The sequence below is a fragment of the Nestor notabilis genome, unplaced genomic scaffold, assembly GCF_000696875.1.
Source record: "Nestor notabilis isolate BGI_N333 unplaced genomic scaffold, ASM69687v1 scaffold33022, whole genome shotgun sequence".
Taxonomy (NCBI): domain Eukaryota; kingdom Metazoa; phylum Chordata; class Aves; order Psittaciformes; family Psittacidae; genus Nestor; species Nestor notabilis.
Window position 1 is genome coordinate 1533 of NW_009919315.1, and position 16857 is coordinate 18389.

The window sequence follows — 16857 nt, forward strand, 5'->3', positions numbered from 1 at the left end:
TTTTACATCCTCAGATTATAAACCTGAGACTCCAGCAACCCCTGCTGTGAAGTTTAACACAAATAAATATCCTGTTATTGTGCCAAAACACGCTGTTCGTTTGGGGTGCTGCAGATGATACATAATGAGTATAATTCCCAGCATTTCAGAGGTAGTGTTGGCTGAGATTAACAAGAGTAACTTAATAAAGCACTATGATAATGCATATTCACTGGGAGGGGGAAAAATAATCAAATGAAAAAGGACAAAACCAGCAGGGAAAGAAAATTTATTTCCAAGCATCTACGAGAGTGCTACAAACAATAGAGACTAAAACTCAAGGCATTTAAAACTATTAAAAAATGTAGTTGACAATGTCCTTCATAAAAATTAAACATAAAAATGTAGAAAATGCAGTTATTAATTCTAAAACTTGCTCAATAGTGAAATAAACCCAGACATCATCAATGACGATGGAGTCCTACGAATGACGTTTTTTTATTTCAATTTGTTAATTTGTAAATTGATACTAATTTCATTTTTTAAGGTTTATTTAAATTTATAATGGAGAAATGTGCAAATCTAGCAAAATATTCTTTGGATTATAAACAGAGAAAAATCAACAACCAAAGAAATTTGAATCGAGTTAATAATAAACTATAGAATTATATAGAATGCATACAGCTATAATAAAGTGAAATATTACAATAAACATTGTAGAGCAAATCTGCTGATTTAGCAAACTCTGCCTTAAAACATAGGGATATAATGGGACAAGTGAATATGTTATGCATATAGAGCTGAAACATCATTCATAATTTTAACAAGTTAAATTTTAATCTAACTATATATATGGGGGTCTTCAGAAAAGCAACACACCAACAATCAGGTTTCCTCTCAGATCAAGCAGTTTGATATCTGACTGCAAATGAAGGACAGGGTCTGTAAAATGAATGGTAGAAAAATGTATATAGTTTCCATTTATTGTCTCTTCCCATATTGCAGCTGCTGATCTCTGACTCTATAGCAAACTCTTAAGTTTAGCAAAAGTACAGCTGTACACAAATGCTGAAAATGTTGATGCACAGAACATATTCCAATCTCTTGCTCATTCTGAACTAATATAAAAAAAGTTATAGATCATTTTCCGATTAAAAACACACATTACGAAGAACAACTCTGAAAGCACTCTGTATTTCTGCTATCACAAATTAAAATGTCTTGCTATCAGTAGACAATGCTATTCTACTGCAGTAAGTGAAAAAAAAAGAATCAAAAGAAAAAAAGTGCCAGAATCTTAATTACTACTCAGGTAAGGTAATTGTCAGGTAGAACAGTCTTTAGGGAACTTACAGCTAAACTGGGTCAGATTTAAGTCTCTAGAACCCACAGAAGCTTAGCACAGATAAGGAAATTCACAAGCGTGGAGTAAATTGTAAGTACAGAGTACTCCTGTCCACTTACAAAGTAATTTCTGAAACCTCTGGAATTTCTAAGATATAAGATAAATGCATATTACATGGGAAATATTGAAAAATATTACACTTAATTTAATCCAGAAAACACAGTCATATTACAAGAAGATTATTACTGTGTTCTGGGAGCAGCCACAAGCTGTAGATAGAGAGGGTACAAAATGTTCACCAGACATCATTACATTTTTTTTAATCTAAAAAACATTTTTAAAATGTACTTGATTTTTAAATAATCACTTAACAAGGCAACAAACCAACTACAAACACATAATAAATAAGGCTATTAAAAGGTCACAATTGTAGTAAATTAGTGAGAACTATAAATGGGACATTAGAAACACTATGTTTTTCCTTATATGCTTAATAACCAGAACAAGAATTAAAAAAGAATCAGTTTATTTCAAAGTCTGCTTCTTATATTGAAGCACATATTAAAGCAACAGTACAATGTTCATAAAATATAAGTGTGATGCTTTAACATTTCTTACATGTCAGAATACTGATATTTGTATGTATACTAAAATAAGAATTTTAAAATTGTACAAATAGATACATTAAAAATGACATAGAAATAGGGCGCCTCCCACTGCAACAAGACAGAGTTTTTATATCTGGCACATATTAGTTCAAGATGAAAGTATAAGCAAAAAGATTTACAAGAATCAGCAGTAACAAGTTTGATGCTCAAGAGACATAATAATTGTACATTGTACTGTACATACATCATACGAGTTTAAGCTGGCTGAATATTATATATTTCAAGTTTAAAAATGCACTACCATATAGAGTGTCCATAGTTTAAGGCGAAATTACAGCTCACAACTGTTATGTTTTCTAACTTGTGGAAGCTTCTTTGACATAAAAGATTTAGCTGTTCATAATACATAAAATATTCCCCATATTTGTAAGTTTGCATTTAGCATTCTCCTTCATTTAAATATTTTGTGTTTTGTAAATGGATCTTTTTCCATTAGTGAAGTTGGCAGCCAACTTCTACATTTTCCTTTTGTAGGAAAAGGTACTTCACAGTATTTACCACTTCTATGTCCTTTTTTATCAAAGCAATCCTCTCTGTCAGACTTAAATGTTTAATTGAGATTTTTCTTGATTTTTAAAAAAATACCTGCTTACATTTCTTCTGGATTCATCAGAACATCAGACACAGTTCTTAAGGCCAAATCTTAAACTTTATTGTTAAGAATCGTCATCGAAAGCGTCTTTGGAGCCATACAAGTCTGCAAGTTTCTTAAATCGAGGTCCCCAATTTTGTAGATAGTCGTAGTCCAAATCAGAATCTGTTGTCGCTGACTCTAAGGAGCTAAGTGAACCAGCCACTGAGCCTCTTCCTTCATAGCCATAGATCTGAATAGAGTCATAAGGAGGAGCAGTTGGATCGTTATCAGCCTCCTGTATTCTTGTGTTGATGAAATCATCCACATCAACGCTATTGGGAGCTGGCCGAAGCCCTGGTCTTGGCATATACTGATACTCAGGTTTTATGTCTTTGCGAGGAATAAATCCATTGATGCCATCAGGGTTCTGCAAAGTAGCTATGTCAAAAGCTTCAGTATCTTCCTCTCCTCCACCTTCATCATCGTAAGTAATAATGTTTTCTCGCACATCTTCTTCTTCAAAAACAATCAGAGGTTCTTTTTTCTGCCTTTTCAGTGTTACAAACAACACTACAATGACTAGGAAAAGAAAAAAGACAAGTTAGAGTGCACTCTCAAACTGCAGCTCATTTATAAATATATTAATACACTCACTAAAACCTCAGCTTTTGTTCTGCAGTTCATCACGTGGTCTTGCTAGCATCCGCATTTTTAGCATACCTAGCTAGGTAAAAACATTTGTGTTTGTACACAGAACTGAACATACTGATTTGAGGCTTTCTGTTTGGGCTGAATGTCATTGCTTTTACTAATTGCTCAATACTGCAAAGCTAATTCAAGAAAAGTGTTCATGGGCTACCAGCGTTACATGAACAGTGACAACGCCTTTGAGCAGCCGAAACAGATGTGCATCTGCAACAAAACAAAGATGAATCTTTACTCTCTCCTGTATGCCCAAAGCTTAACTAATTCCTTGTTTCATTGCCATGCTAATGGAATTTTTCTTAAGCAACACCTCAAAACATGCCTCTGTTGTTGTGTTCCTTCTCACTTCAAATTTCTAAAAGATAATTTAAATAAGAAAAGAAAGACTACAAATTGCTATAGGCAAATTAAACATTTTATATAAATGTTTGCAAATCATCAGGAAATGCTTTACAGCACCTTCTTAAAATCAGGTCTTCTGAGCCACTCATTTGTCTAAAACACACTAGACGTCAGAGGGAAATAGCTGGCAGAAGCCATTAATCATGGCTCAAAAAAGGAACTTGTCATCCGGGGAAGATCACAAAACTTAAAACTGTATGTCATGACCTCCTTTACACCGTGTCCCTAGTGTGATATCAGGTACAAAAGGACATTCTCTGACCACACCTAGACAAATTCACTGGTGTTTGCTATTGCAGTTATCAAATACTGCATTTCAGCCAGGCAGATTAGTACCTCCTATAAAAATAAAAGCTAAGAAATTAAGATTCTTTTATCCATCTTGGAGCTGAAGGTAAAGTTAATTTCTTTGGCACAAACAAATAAAGAAGAATAATAAATAAAGAACTTTTTTACCTAACAAAATCACAATGCAAGCAAGAATGGCAATTAAAGCTCCAGTGCTTAATCCAGCATTGAGGATGTAGGCTTCGGCATTGCAGGAAAGCAAGGAGCCGTTGCTGTCACAGCCACAGACCCGAATGGTGAGAGTATTGGTGCTGCTCATAGGGGGGAGTCCACCATCACTTATTACAATAGGAAGAAGATATAAATCTTGCTTTTGGCGACTAAATCCTTCACGTCTAACAAGAACACTTGCTGTGTTATCTGTTTAAAGAAAAAAGTCATAATTTTTCCACAGTCATCCTCATAGTAAATACTGCAAAAATATCTTGCTATGATGGCTATGAATTTTCAGATGCCTTAGCATTATATGTACAATAATCCATTACAAAGTATCCCCTTCTTAATGAAGAATTCCCAAGAGCAATTACAGTACTGTGTTTCATTCATTCCATACCACACTCCAATTATTTTAGGGTGATGAGGGCAACACAAGGAACACAGAAAATCCAATAGTACCTAATTTTAGCACCCCACTAACTTTGTAGGAAACACAATACCTCGTCAGCTACCAACTACTGGGCTTTGGTACTGTTGTTTGAGCTGTTTTCACTCTCCAGAATTAAGCCTCCATTTGAGAGGAAAAAAGAAAGCTCACTGATTTATTGTTCTTGGTGTCAGACCTACAGGAGTGGAAGGCAGAAATCTGCACCAAAATGGCCTGTGTTAATGAGACTCCCACTAAAATGAAAGCCAGTATTTGCTGTCTATTAGCAGATTTGAGCCTCAGTGTTGACGTGTTTCAGTAAGAAATACTAAAGCAAGCAGTATTTTATCAGAACCTTTTTTTTTACCCTAACTCACAAAGATATAATTCAGAGGGCTTGATCACACATACACAGTATGTCTGGGCACATTTTGAATTGCATGGATATGACAAAGAGATAAAGTATTTCTATAATTTCCAGTTGTTCTCAAGGACCGGTTGCCTGCCACGGGCCTCCTAGTGCAGGGGATGGAAACTGAGCTGCCACCTTAGCACAGAAAGTTATTTTGGATAGTCCTGTGCTTTTCCTGGGGCAAAAGTATTTGAAAGGGAAGTGTGTAACATGAAACACTAGGATGAGATGGCCAGGAGTGCTTCCTGCTCCCAGCCACGTCAGACAAAGACTAGGAAACATGGGCAGTTTTTCTTTGTGCTCTTTGTTTCTCAATTCTCAGACTGAATCAAAGTTTATAAAACTGTAAACATCCTGAAGTAAATAAAATGAAACAATAAGAGTCATAGCTTTCAAACTTTCAAAAACTAGTTTCGGATGAGGATTTACTTCACACGATCTTTTTTGTTTTGTCATGTTCTTTATTTTTCACTATATAAGGGAAAAAAAAAAAGAAAAGAAAAGAAAGGTTCTTTTATCTACTGAGGGAAGGCTGTTCGCCTCCTGTGGTACCATTTTACTATTGCCTTGGGATACTGCAGAAGCTTAATCATTTTCCTGTTGAAGAGTCAGCATAAATTCCAGAATTTAATAATGCAAATCATAAAACCTCTCTTAATGATCTAATCACTGCAATTTCCATGAAAGTTTGTGAATAAATTACACCAAAAGAGAAGTACTCTGTCCTTATATTAACCACCCTTGCAGGTAGTACCCCGATGTAGGACAAGGTCTGAAACTGTCCCCAGATTGGTGGACCCACGTCAATTTATGGGATGAGGGGGATGCTTGCACTAGGGCCCTGATTGTCTGGCCCTCCGACTAGTAACTTCTGCAGATCACACCAGAAACAATGAAATTCGTTTAGGACTGCCCTAGGTAGGATCTGCTTGTTACATACCCAATTAATTAATCTCCCCATATCTACACCTCTCCTGCCAGGACCACCAGACTGGATACCCAGTGTGGTTATTACCTCAGCATGACAGAACTGCAATCTTTCTGATCCTGAAGTCTCACAAAAATAATGTCTGGATAACAAACAACTTGGTAACTTGTCCTTTACATAATGGTCATATTTGCTAAGGACAGAGAAGCTGATAAAGGTCTAATTATTTATTACTTGTGGGTTTTGGAGGTGCCCTTCATCTCCTTTCAGAGTCTTTCTAACCTCCTAAATACTTATATGCAACATTTGCCCAGCTAGGCTTTGTGGCACAATTTTTTAAAAGAACTTAGTAATAACAGTGTCTGTGTGACAGTTTTATTTTAGGACTTTAAATTACAGGGCTCACAACAATTTGGTATAAACAGAAATGTAGCATCTAATATCTACTAACCTATCAACTAATACTTGAATTATATATTGATATAGAATAAAACTATTCCATAGAATTCTCTAAAATGCATTTAATACTTCACTTCCTTAGTATAAGAACAAAGATCTACTCTAATCTATCCAATAGGGTAGATTATTCTTGTGGCAAAACAGAACCCCAGCTTTAACAGTGAGCTACGCTACCACTGCCTAGATTCTTCAAAGGCAATATGGAAGGAAACACAGGTGATATCATATATTAGTATATTTAGTTTGTTGGATATGCATTTTTTATTATAACATATTCATCTTTCTGAAATGTTAGCATCTTAAATAGTATTCCTAACTAGAAATAAGAAAAGGATGGCAACTTATTCAGTTATTATACAGACTGGCCAATTCCACTGCAGTCCATTACATTACACTAAGGCAGAATTTTATCCAGTGGTTGATTTATCTGGTTTAACTTTGAATGATTTCTAGTTTAATATAATTTTTTAAAAAAGAAAAATCTAATCAACATGCCTGACTAAAGCTTGAAAAGGACTACAATATATCAACTCTAAAAGGTCATTTTTTAAACTTTTTTCTGTTTATGTTCGCTTCTCACATTCAAAAGAAACATAATATCCATAAGGAGAAAAAACCCTCTTTTACCTAGATAGAAGATAACATATAATCCTAGCTAATATTCTCATCCTTCCTTTTTCATTATTTTCAAGTCCCAGGAGTATAACTATAATCCAGGTATAATGGCATTTTTTTAAGCAAAGAAACAAGTTAAATGTCAATACCAGCTTAAAACTATTACTTAACACATAAGGGAGCTACTTGACTGACAGTCTTAACAAACACAGTGGGGGTTAACACAAGACAGAAGGATGAAAATAGCCTTCTCAACACAATCCAGACAAATATACTTGCTCTGTTTTTTTCAGCTTTTATTGTCTGGGATATCCAGTATCCAGAATTGTTGTAAGTGTAGATTACCTATACTATCCATGAAATCTTCATTATTAGAAGTTAAAATTGCATTACTTAATGGTGATCTTTACAGTGATCTTCCTGACCTTTGATTTTTATCTTTTTCTCTGGTGATCTTATTGATGGTTTTCCAATTTTTCTTCTATGTAGAGGCAAATTTAGCTTGGCTTTTTTGCCTGCATTTGTTAACAATATGCATTTGTCAGCAAATACATATTGTATAAGTAGGCTTCTAGATTAAAGAAGCTGACTGCAGCGTGAACATTATTCACCTATGTCAGAGTGTGAATGCTGATTCAGCAAGTAACCTAAACCATTACAGAGGCCCAATTGTCTAAAATCATTACCAGGCACTAGCAATTGCTGTGAATAATCCATGGCAAACTCCTGTAATAGTATTGTTAATATATTTCAAAATGTCTTGATTAAAAGGTCTGAAATTGAGAGCCAGAGGACATGTTTCTATCAAAAAAGCAGATTTTAGTTACTGATTTAGAGGACTCAGTTTCAGTCTCTGTAAAGCACTATCTTGCACACTTGAGAATATCACTGCACCTCGCTTTTGCCACTGCAGTGTAATTTTTCCTTGTGCAGCATGGCAAAGCAAGGTAGCTGCAATCCTCCAGGCAACACTGGCTATGCGCCAGGCCTCCATGCAAGGTGAGTGAGCCCAAGTAAAGGGCATTTCGGTTTAGGACAGAGCAGGATTAAGAGCAGGAGATCCATTTGCTAAAAGTCCGTCTCTCTGCTGTGAAGTGTCATGAGCCTCCACTGCTCTTTTGAAGCTCTGGCTTCAATGGCAGCAAAATTGAACAGAGCCTAGGCAAATACAATGCTGCTTATTTACGTGGTATAATGTAAGTAAACAGTGCAAAAGTAATTCAGTGTTTTATCACAGCATGTGATAAGCCATTATCTCATGTTTTCTGTGGAAGACAGTCTCAGCTGAAAAACTTGGTAACACAGTAGGCTATTAATAGGATGTAGAATGTGATTACATTTTTTGGATTACTGTAATATGTGATTACTTTTAGGAGTTGGTAGAAAGAAACCCTATTAAATTATAATTATAGGCCTGTATTCACTTTAAAGTCCTGTAATAGACCCAAACATTGGAGTTTTCATTTACTGTTCTGCACAGTTAATAAAGCCATTTTTCTCTGAGGCTAGCAATTCCCTGTGAAAGCAATGGCATGGTGCGTACAGACTACTCAGATTACAACTAAAGGAAATCCGAAACTTGAAATCATCACGTGAGTTATTTGATTTGCAAATAGTAACACAGTCTGAGAGAATGGTTTGGGTTTTTTTTTTTTATGGAACTACATAGAATTTAACTTTTTTACTTTGCTCTCTACCATAATTTACCTAACTCCCCCACACACACTTAGAAATAGTTATATTAACAACATAATTGCACTGAGGATTGTACAAAAATGAGGGAAAGACAAAATGGAAATTGATGGATTTCATTACACTAGTCATTTCCCAAACACAAAATTATACAGGAATATTCAGTCCTTAAATACTGTATTGTTGAAACAAACTTTTGCAGTATTGTCAGGTACAGTCACTACATGTAACTGTCATCATAATTTCAATTACAAAACATTTTTATGTGAGTTAACTTTATCATTAAAAAAAGAATTAATTTGCTGCATAAGGAAATGAAGGATTATTGGAATTGGCTGGAGTCAGGAACTATAATACTGTTTGCCTGCATCTGTACCAGAGCATCTCAATTCTGACTTATGCTTTCTCTGTTAGATTCTAAAATCTAATCTGTTTTCAGCTTAATAAGGTGACCCCAAATTTCTTTTTAGAGAAACTTGGCCTCAAGATCTCAAGTAAAGAATACATTTTAATTTACTTATCTCTAAAAACAGAGTCATCAATTTTTTAAAAAAATGTGTTTTACTACTTTAAAGAGAATAAATGTATCCCTTCCACTGGATCCTTTATGAATTGCCTACATATGTACAAGTGTCAAGCGCCAGACAATAGCATTACTTTGATCCTTCAAGAGTAACAGGAATTTTGTTTGGGAACTCTGATGACAGTTACCCTCACTTCAGAGGCTGACAGAGATATAAAGTATGCCACAACATAACACTCAAGAGAGAAGAGCTTTTACTGAAGTCATGTATCTGGATTATGTTGCCTTTCGTACTTCTGGCAATTTAGAAGAAATCATTTGGATTCACTGTTTAAACCAGTTTCATTGAGTTCTACTTTTCAGAAAAAGATCAAGTTTCCTTCAAACATTAAAACTTCCTAACTAAAACCAATTTCTTAGAAGATGAACCACTTTTTTCCCTATACAGGAAAATGTCAAATTAACACTGAATGAAAATAGCCAATTGATTACAATTAAATAAATACATATAATTGCTGAACTTGGGGTTTTTTTTTTTGTTTACCCCTCTCTGGCTTCCTCAACCTTTAGCAAGTTAGGTTCACTCATGCTTTTATGTTAGATGATCAAGTAAGTTTTGACGTTCACCTATGCCTGGGCTTTTTTGCCTACAAATTTCTAATATCTTAACAACAATCTGAATGCAAGGCTATCTATCTCAAGTATCTCAAATACTATAGTTCATGAACAGAAAATTGTCAAAGAGATCAGGATACCCATATCTGTGTAGGTTTCAGACCAGAAATCCACATTTTTATATCCTACAAGAGGTTAGCATTGCAGTGATAATATTCCATAAGGAACTTAATTCATATATTTTATGATCCATAATTCACAAAAACTAGCAAGCAGGCTAAGGTGAACAAATGCAAGCAACTTAACAATTTATCCTGCCTCAGCTAATTTTAGCTTAACAAGTAAGTTTTCTCTAAATCAAGGAGATCTGCCTATTATATTTAGTGAATGGTTTTGTCTATGTTTTTAACCAACTTCCTGGGATATAAAAAGGCAGTGATTTTTCATGTAAGGTCTTATTATGTAATTCAAAATATGTATTCAAGAAAATGAGAGTGAGTTAACAAGCATTACATTATTTCAAGAACATCCTTGTATTTCAGCTGTATCTTTTATGCATTCCTCCACTAAATCTATGGAAAATAGACACTGTCAAAGCTAATGAAAATACTGTTGCATGACATTATGTTGGTCATTAGTTATACTTTGTCATTTCTTTGGACTCTTGTATAAAGAGAATCTTCACACAAACCTCTGTTGTCTCTGAGTGTAAAATTTGGATTATGAATAATTTCAGGTGGTAAACTGAAGATAAATCTTGGTCCATTGGCCGAGTCATCCTTGTCATCAGCACTAATTGTAATAAATTGCTGTAAAAGAAAAGCACTCTGTAAACTAGCAACTCCTCTCTGGGTACATCACATATAGACAGCATTCTGAGAAATCTCTCAAAAACAAACAACTTGGAAGCAGCAGAAACTCCCAAAATATCTCAACAAATCTATGCAATTATAATCACAGAACAGACTCAAAACTAGAAAAGGGAATTTTTATTTGCTATTACATTTAAACAACACAGAATTTTAGATGTAGAAGTACACACATATATGCATTGTTATACACAAATATGTGCTAGTGATTACTTAATAGACTAAATAAAATTTTGCAGAAAATTCAGCAGCTCAGAGGGAATTAAGCACAATGTCCTTTTCAAACTACTACACTAACTGCAGAAGTGCAGACGATGCATAGAACCATATTTCTGTGTGATACTAACACCTCTTTCTCACAGATTGTTCAGGGATAAATCTGTAGGCTAAACTCTACAAGCAGTGTACTGTGATTCTTCCCATAAGACTGTGAGTATTTCTGTAATATACAAATCAGGCTCACAAGAGGGCAAGCTGCTTCCATCCAGCTTCGTTGCCCATGTGATGGTGGATACTCACACCAGTCATTCAATGCATGAAGCATTGGATCTATAACTGTTAATAGCAGTTCAAAATAAAAGCACAGGAAAGTGCCCTTCTGTGTGCTCTAAGCATTTTGGCCAACATTTCAAAATAACCATTTGTTTAGTAACACTCATTTGAGCTGCCAACACAAAACTAGGCAAACACCCTAAAGAAAGGAAGGTGGTGGGCACAGGCATACCTGATTGCTTCGAGCATTCTCACAGACAAACGCTTCATAAGCTGCCGCAAATTTTGGAGCATTGTCATTGACATCAACAACCTTAATTGCAACTGGAACTTTGGCTTCCTGGTGTTGTTTGTCTACAGGAGCAAGCAAAATTGAAATGAAAGTGAAGCAAGAAAACTCCTCAAAGCAAATAAAACCCCAGTTGTATCCTGATAAAAATGAAATAGGCTGAAGTGTTTCTATTGGGATTTATTGCAGCTTATCAAATTGAGACAATTAGAAGTCTACAGAATTTAAACCACTGATTATAAAATACCTTAGTAAAATACTTACGGACTTCAACTGCAAAGACAGAGATGTTATGCCAAGCAATTTCTTCCCTATCCAAAGCTTTCATTGTCTTGATATTGCCATCTTCTGCATTAATAATAAAGTATCTTTCAAGGTCAGTGTGACGATCAATTGAATATCTAGAGAAGATTGCAAGTCAGGAATTAGATAAAAGAAGGATTTACTATTTTAATGAATCCAAATTTCTTAATTTTTATTTTTTTAAATGTAAGTAGTGCACTTATTGTTACCCTTAATATCATTGTCAAAGGGATGATATGCCTCTTTTAAAAGGAGATTCACCTGGTTGGTTATTACATTTAGAAAACAATATTTCATCAGAACGTTTGTAGTGAGTGAAAACTTTCTAAAGTCTCTATGTATAAGCCCCCAAGTAGTCTGTATTTTCTTCTCTTACAAAACATGATAAACATATCTACTGAAATATTTATATTTTCTTCTGTTTCATATTAGTCATGAAGATCTTTAGAGTCTTCTGGTCTTTGGATTACTCAGAATGTTAATTAATTATACCAGATTACTAAATATTATCCATTATCTACATGTTTGTATGGCTTTACACAGATCTGTTTTATGTATTTTAACGTTGCAATTATCTGAAACATTAACTATACCCACAAAAGTTTCATACTTAAATTTACACTGGGAACATGACAAACAAAAATAAATGAATAGAAGACTACTCAATGTAACTGCAGAAAGTGTGTGTGTATGCTCATTATTATGCTTAGCAATTAGCCAACATAATCTCTAATCTACTGTGTAGATTTCTATATTTTGACAAAAAACATGCTGTGATAATAGCAAAGGATATTTATGGAAAATATAATTTAGAATAGAGTTTAGCACAGATGTCAAGTATATTTTAGACACAGTTCTGGTATGCTTTCTTAGTGATACAGGCTTTGAGAAACTGGTAACTTATGGAACAAGACATAAAAACAATGCTGTATGATTAAAGTTATTATTCTGGGTGAATTTAGAATATTACTATGCTAGATCTTAATAACTTGCATAACAATTCTAAAAATTAATGCTTAGAAAGAAACAGCCTACCCTAATGAAGCATACCTTATAGCACTGTTTGCAGCATCAGGGTCTTTGGCATGTACTTTTCCAACCACAGTACCAGATGCTGCATTTTCTTGTACTTCAAAAATATAACTTGGCTTTAAAAACACAGGTGGCTCATCAGCATCTTCCACTGATATCTTTACTGTTACTGTGTCTTTGAATGGTCCATTGCTGATGAACTTAGGGTCAATATGTACATTGGCTGCCTCTACCTTCAGACTGTAGGACTTTTTGGTTTCAAAATCCAAGACCTGCAAGAAGCAAGATAATAATACATTGCAGTATTATTGGAATGCATATACAGTCAGGAAAAGTTGAGTGTAAAAGCAGTAAGCAGTCCCCTCGTATTCAATGACATAAAACAAATGTAAACATCTGTCAACAAGCTTGGACTGAAATGTGTGTATTTAAAAGCATAAAGACTCAAATGGAAGGAGCTACATTCTATGTATGGAGCAGCATAGGACAGCACTCAAAATATCATGACATAGTCCTTGTCTTGCTCTTTGACTTCTATATCACTCAGGAAATCATCTTTGCTGGGAAAATTAACCTTTTCTATGTGAAACCTTCCAGGTAGTATAAGGGTGATGGATAGGAAAGGGGTTTCCACAAAATGCCAGGCTTGGTCTATCCCAAACTGGCAGGCACTTCTTTAGAGATATGGATGTGGCTTGAATTGCTACTAGGTGCACCATGAGATACATAGGACACAGTTAAATTTAACTAGTAGAGGAAACAAGATGGTTTGCACTGCTTTCAATTCTGTAGTTCTTTCTATCCATAGATCTCATAGAACTTTACAAAGGGGAGGTAAATAACACCCCATGATCTATGTCCTTTTAGGAGCCTGATCAAAGTCACAGCATATCTGCATTGTCATTGACATGAAATGGCAGTAGTGTTGCAGTACTGGTAGCCTCAAAATGGTCATGCAAGTACCAACCACAATTCACAAAGTATGCTAATCCATAGACTGAATGGTGTGACAGTTCGTCCATGTGTTAAAATACACAAAAAATACAATACACTCCCACCTCCAGAACAGACACAGTAATTGAACTACAGCATAGTTTTGACCAGAGGAGACCTCTGGGTCTCTTCCTGAGAGACTGCCCCGATGCGCAGGGCAGGGCTAACTTTGAAGTTAAGTTGTCCAGGACTTCTTCTTTGAGTTTTGCTTATCTCCAAGAGACATTAACAGCTATAAAGATACAAAGGGCAAAATAATAATGCTTAAATAATGAATAAGATTTATGATTTATAATTTGTAAGTGAAAATTCATTTAATAACACTTTTAAAGATCACACTCATGGATTGTATGTGAAATCACCTTAATATTCCTGCTTCTTTTCGCATAGCCTGTGACTCCTTCAGAACAATATTGTGGACAATGCACAGCTGAAGAGTTCAAACTACAGGGCATGAGGCTATTCAGACTGAACATAAAGCAACAGTGAATGTCTGCTACTTATCAGCACTAGGCAAAACTTCATTAACAATGAAGCTGATGGTATTGTATTTTACCGTGACTTTTTATTATGAATTCATTTAGTTTGTGCAATTAATCCACTGTACAGTATTTATGTAACTCTTCTGGGTTATTTTCTTCCATTCCAATTCAGCTAATGGGGAAATGGAATATTAAGAGTTAATCACAGCTTTAGAAACAAATTAAGTGAAATTGTATTTACTGATATTTAAGCTTAGGTGGCAATCCATTATTACCAAATATTCTGTTAATACTGAAGAATACTACACATTAAGAGGTATTGCTCACCTTCTTAAGCTTTACAACACCTTCCTGAGTCTCATAATCTGTTGTAATTTCAAACATATCCATGCCATCCCCATCAATAATGCTGTAAGCTACTAAGCCATTTTCCCCAATATCTGGATCTTTGGCCTTCACTCTTCCTACTTCCTCTCCTGGGACAGCTGCTTCTGACACTGACATCTGGTACACACCTGATGGAAGGAAAAAAAAGGCATTTACCTTAAGTATTCAGTCTGCTCTCCAGTTGTAAATTTACTCATTTAACTTGTAAGTTCCAAATAAACACAGTAGTTCTTACATCCTCTGAGGGAACGCTATGTTACAGAGAGCTCGGAGAAGCAAGTCATCTGTGAAATCTTAGAATTCATTGGTAATCTATATAACATTACTTTCTCACTGATTTTTTACACCATATCTATGTACCTCTGTTCAGGGTGGGGTTAAAAAGACAACCAATCATTCAGAATGCAGAAATTGTTGTGACATCAAGGTTATCATTCATATCAGAAATGCTATTACAAAAATAGAAGGAAAATTCTCTTTCATATGACTCATGTTATGACCTTATATTCTGTAGAGTCCAGGAGCATTTCTGCTCATTCATTCAGGAGCCACAAATTATATACAATGACTTGGATAAGAACTCTCTGCTGTGTTAGCTAGAAAATAAATCTGCTGCTTTCTGTGGCTTTATTTTGGAGTGTGAAAATACGGTAACAATGATTGTTAAAATTTAACACGACAGAGAATACATACCAATTTTTATGGGATTCCATACCAAGCAAAAAATGGCTTTCCCTTATCAAACTCTCATAGGAAAACCATCTCCAAGCATCCCATAGATGTGGTGCCGTACAGATTTCTCCTTGATTATTCCGGGGTACTAAAGGAGAGCAATAGTGACCCTGGATAAATCGCTCTCCTAAAGTTGTCCTTTAGGCAGCATCAATTCTAGAACCTTCTCAACCCACTCCAGAGTTCAGATAACACAACCTGATCTTAAATGTGCAGATCTATGTCAGCATTTTCTGCCACTTCATCAGTACTAATACATTGGAAAAAAGAAGTATGAGAAAATAAAATAATCTAATCTGTCTCCCCCTCCATAATTGCTCTTTGTTGCTACATAAGCACCCTAGGAACATCAGGAGACTTACAGCAGGCAGGGACTTGGCTCATTATCCACATAAACAGTTGGCACATGTCATAGAAATAGGTCATTAACTCCAGTCACAAAGAACTCAAAATTTAAGCACATAACTCATTGAGGATTTGAGCAATGACAAGGAAAAAAAAAAAAATCAATCACTTGGGTGTTTATATAAGCAGGTCAAATCCTGGCTTTGAGGTACAAAACATTCCAAATTAAGGTTTTAGGTTGGAGGTGCATGATTAAGTAGAGTAACTGTGAACATTTCTGATAATTTTACATATTCTCCAAAAACACTCAGTAAAGTAGCTTGAATTTGTAGAGAAAAATTCATAATTTGGTGGAGTTACTCAATACAATGCCATGTACTGGGATCCCAGGCTATGATTTGAAGTGAAAAGGTATGTTTGTAAGGTATGTAAAACCTAACATTTTAATATTTTCCTATTAGAATGGTGGAAAACACTGACATAGATTTTACATATAGGTACTGGCTTTGCTGTTTAAGTACTTGCATGAGAGTCCAAGAAGCTGCAACACTGGAAGAAGAGCTGTTGTCAGGAGAGACAGTCATACCCAGAATATATCAATGTCATAATGGTTGCTCAGAGGAGAACCCGGGTAGGCTGGGCTGGTGTGTACACTGCACCCAAAAAAAACCCTCCTGAGCCCATGCGGAGAAGAGATGCGGAACAGATGTGTGGGTCCATTAATGTACTGCTGCCCAGCTGTGAAGACTGAATCTGTTAATGTCAGCCCTGGTTAATTTTATATGTGAAAAATAGCACAGGTATAAAAATAGTTTTATTTGACCACCAGCAATACACTTCAAATATCAATTTAAAAATGCAATTGTACTAAATTTAGTTTGCATTGACATGGTAGAATATATGTCTTGAGTATCCAGTCTTAATCTTTATCCTTATGGACATTCACCATTCACTGAAAGTGTTTATAGAAGTGAAGGATGAATCATCAACACTTAAAATGGAAGGCTATGTGAAATAAAAAATGAGGCTCACCCACCTGAAGGTCTGTCAAAAAACTGAAAGGGCATAATAAGGAGCTGTTAATA

The 16857-nt window shown here is 35.2% G+C and overlaps 1 protein-coding gene across 1 annotated transcript in view; it reads right to left on the reverse strand.

Annotated features, from left to right (window-relative positions):
* Positions 1 to 253: 253 nt before the first annotated feature.
* The window catches only part of CDH11 (cadherin 11, type 2, OB-cadherin (osteoblast)), a 41931-nt gene continuing 25327 nt past the window's right edge, over positions 254 to 16857 (reverse strand). The window contains exons 6-12 of the mRNA XM_010010172.1: positions 14636 to 14823; positions 12852 to 13105; positions 11763 to 11899; positions 11442 to 11563; positions 10540 to 10657; positions 4130 to 4381; positions 254 to 3145 (exon numbers count right to left, since the gene is read on the reverse strand). Coding sequence (XP_010008474.1) covers positions 2649 to 3145; positions 4130 to 4381; positions 10540 to 10657; positions 11442 to 11563; positions 11763 to 11899; positions 12852 to 13105; positions 14636 to 14823 — 1568 coding nt within the window. The 3' untranslated portion in view covers positions 254 to 2648. The remainder of the gene's footprint in view (positions 3146 to 4129; positions 4382 to 10539; positions 10658 to 11441; positions 11564 to 11762; positions 11900 to 12851; positions 13106 to 14635; positions 14824 to 16857) is intronic.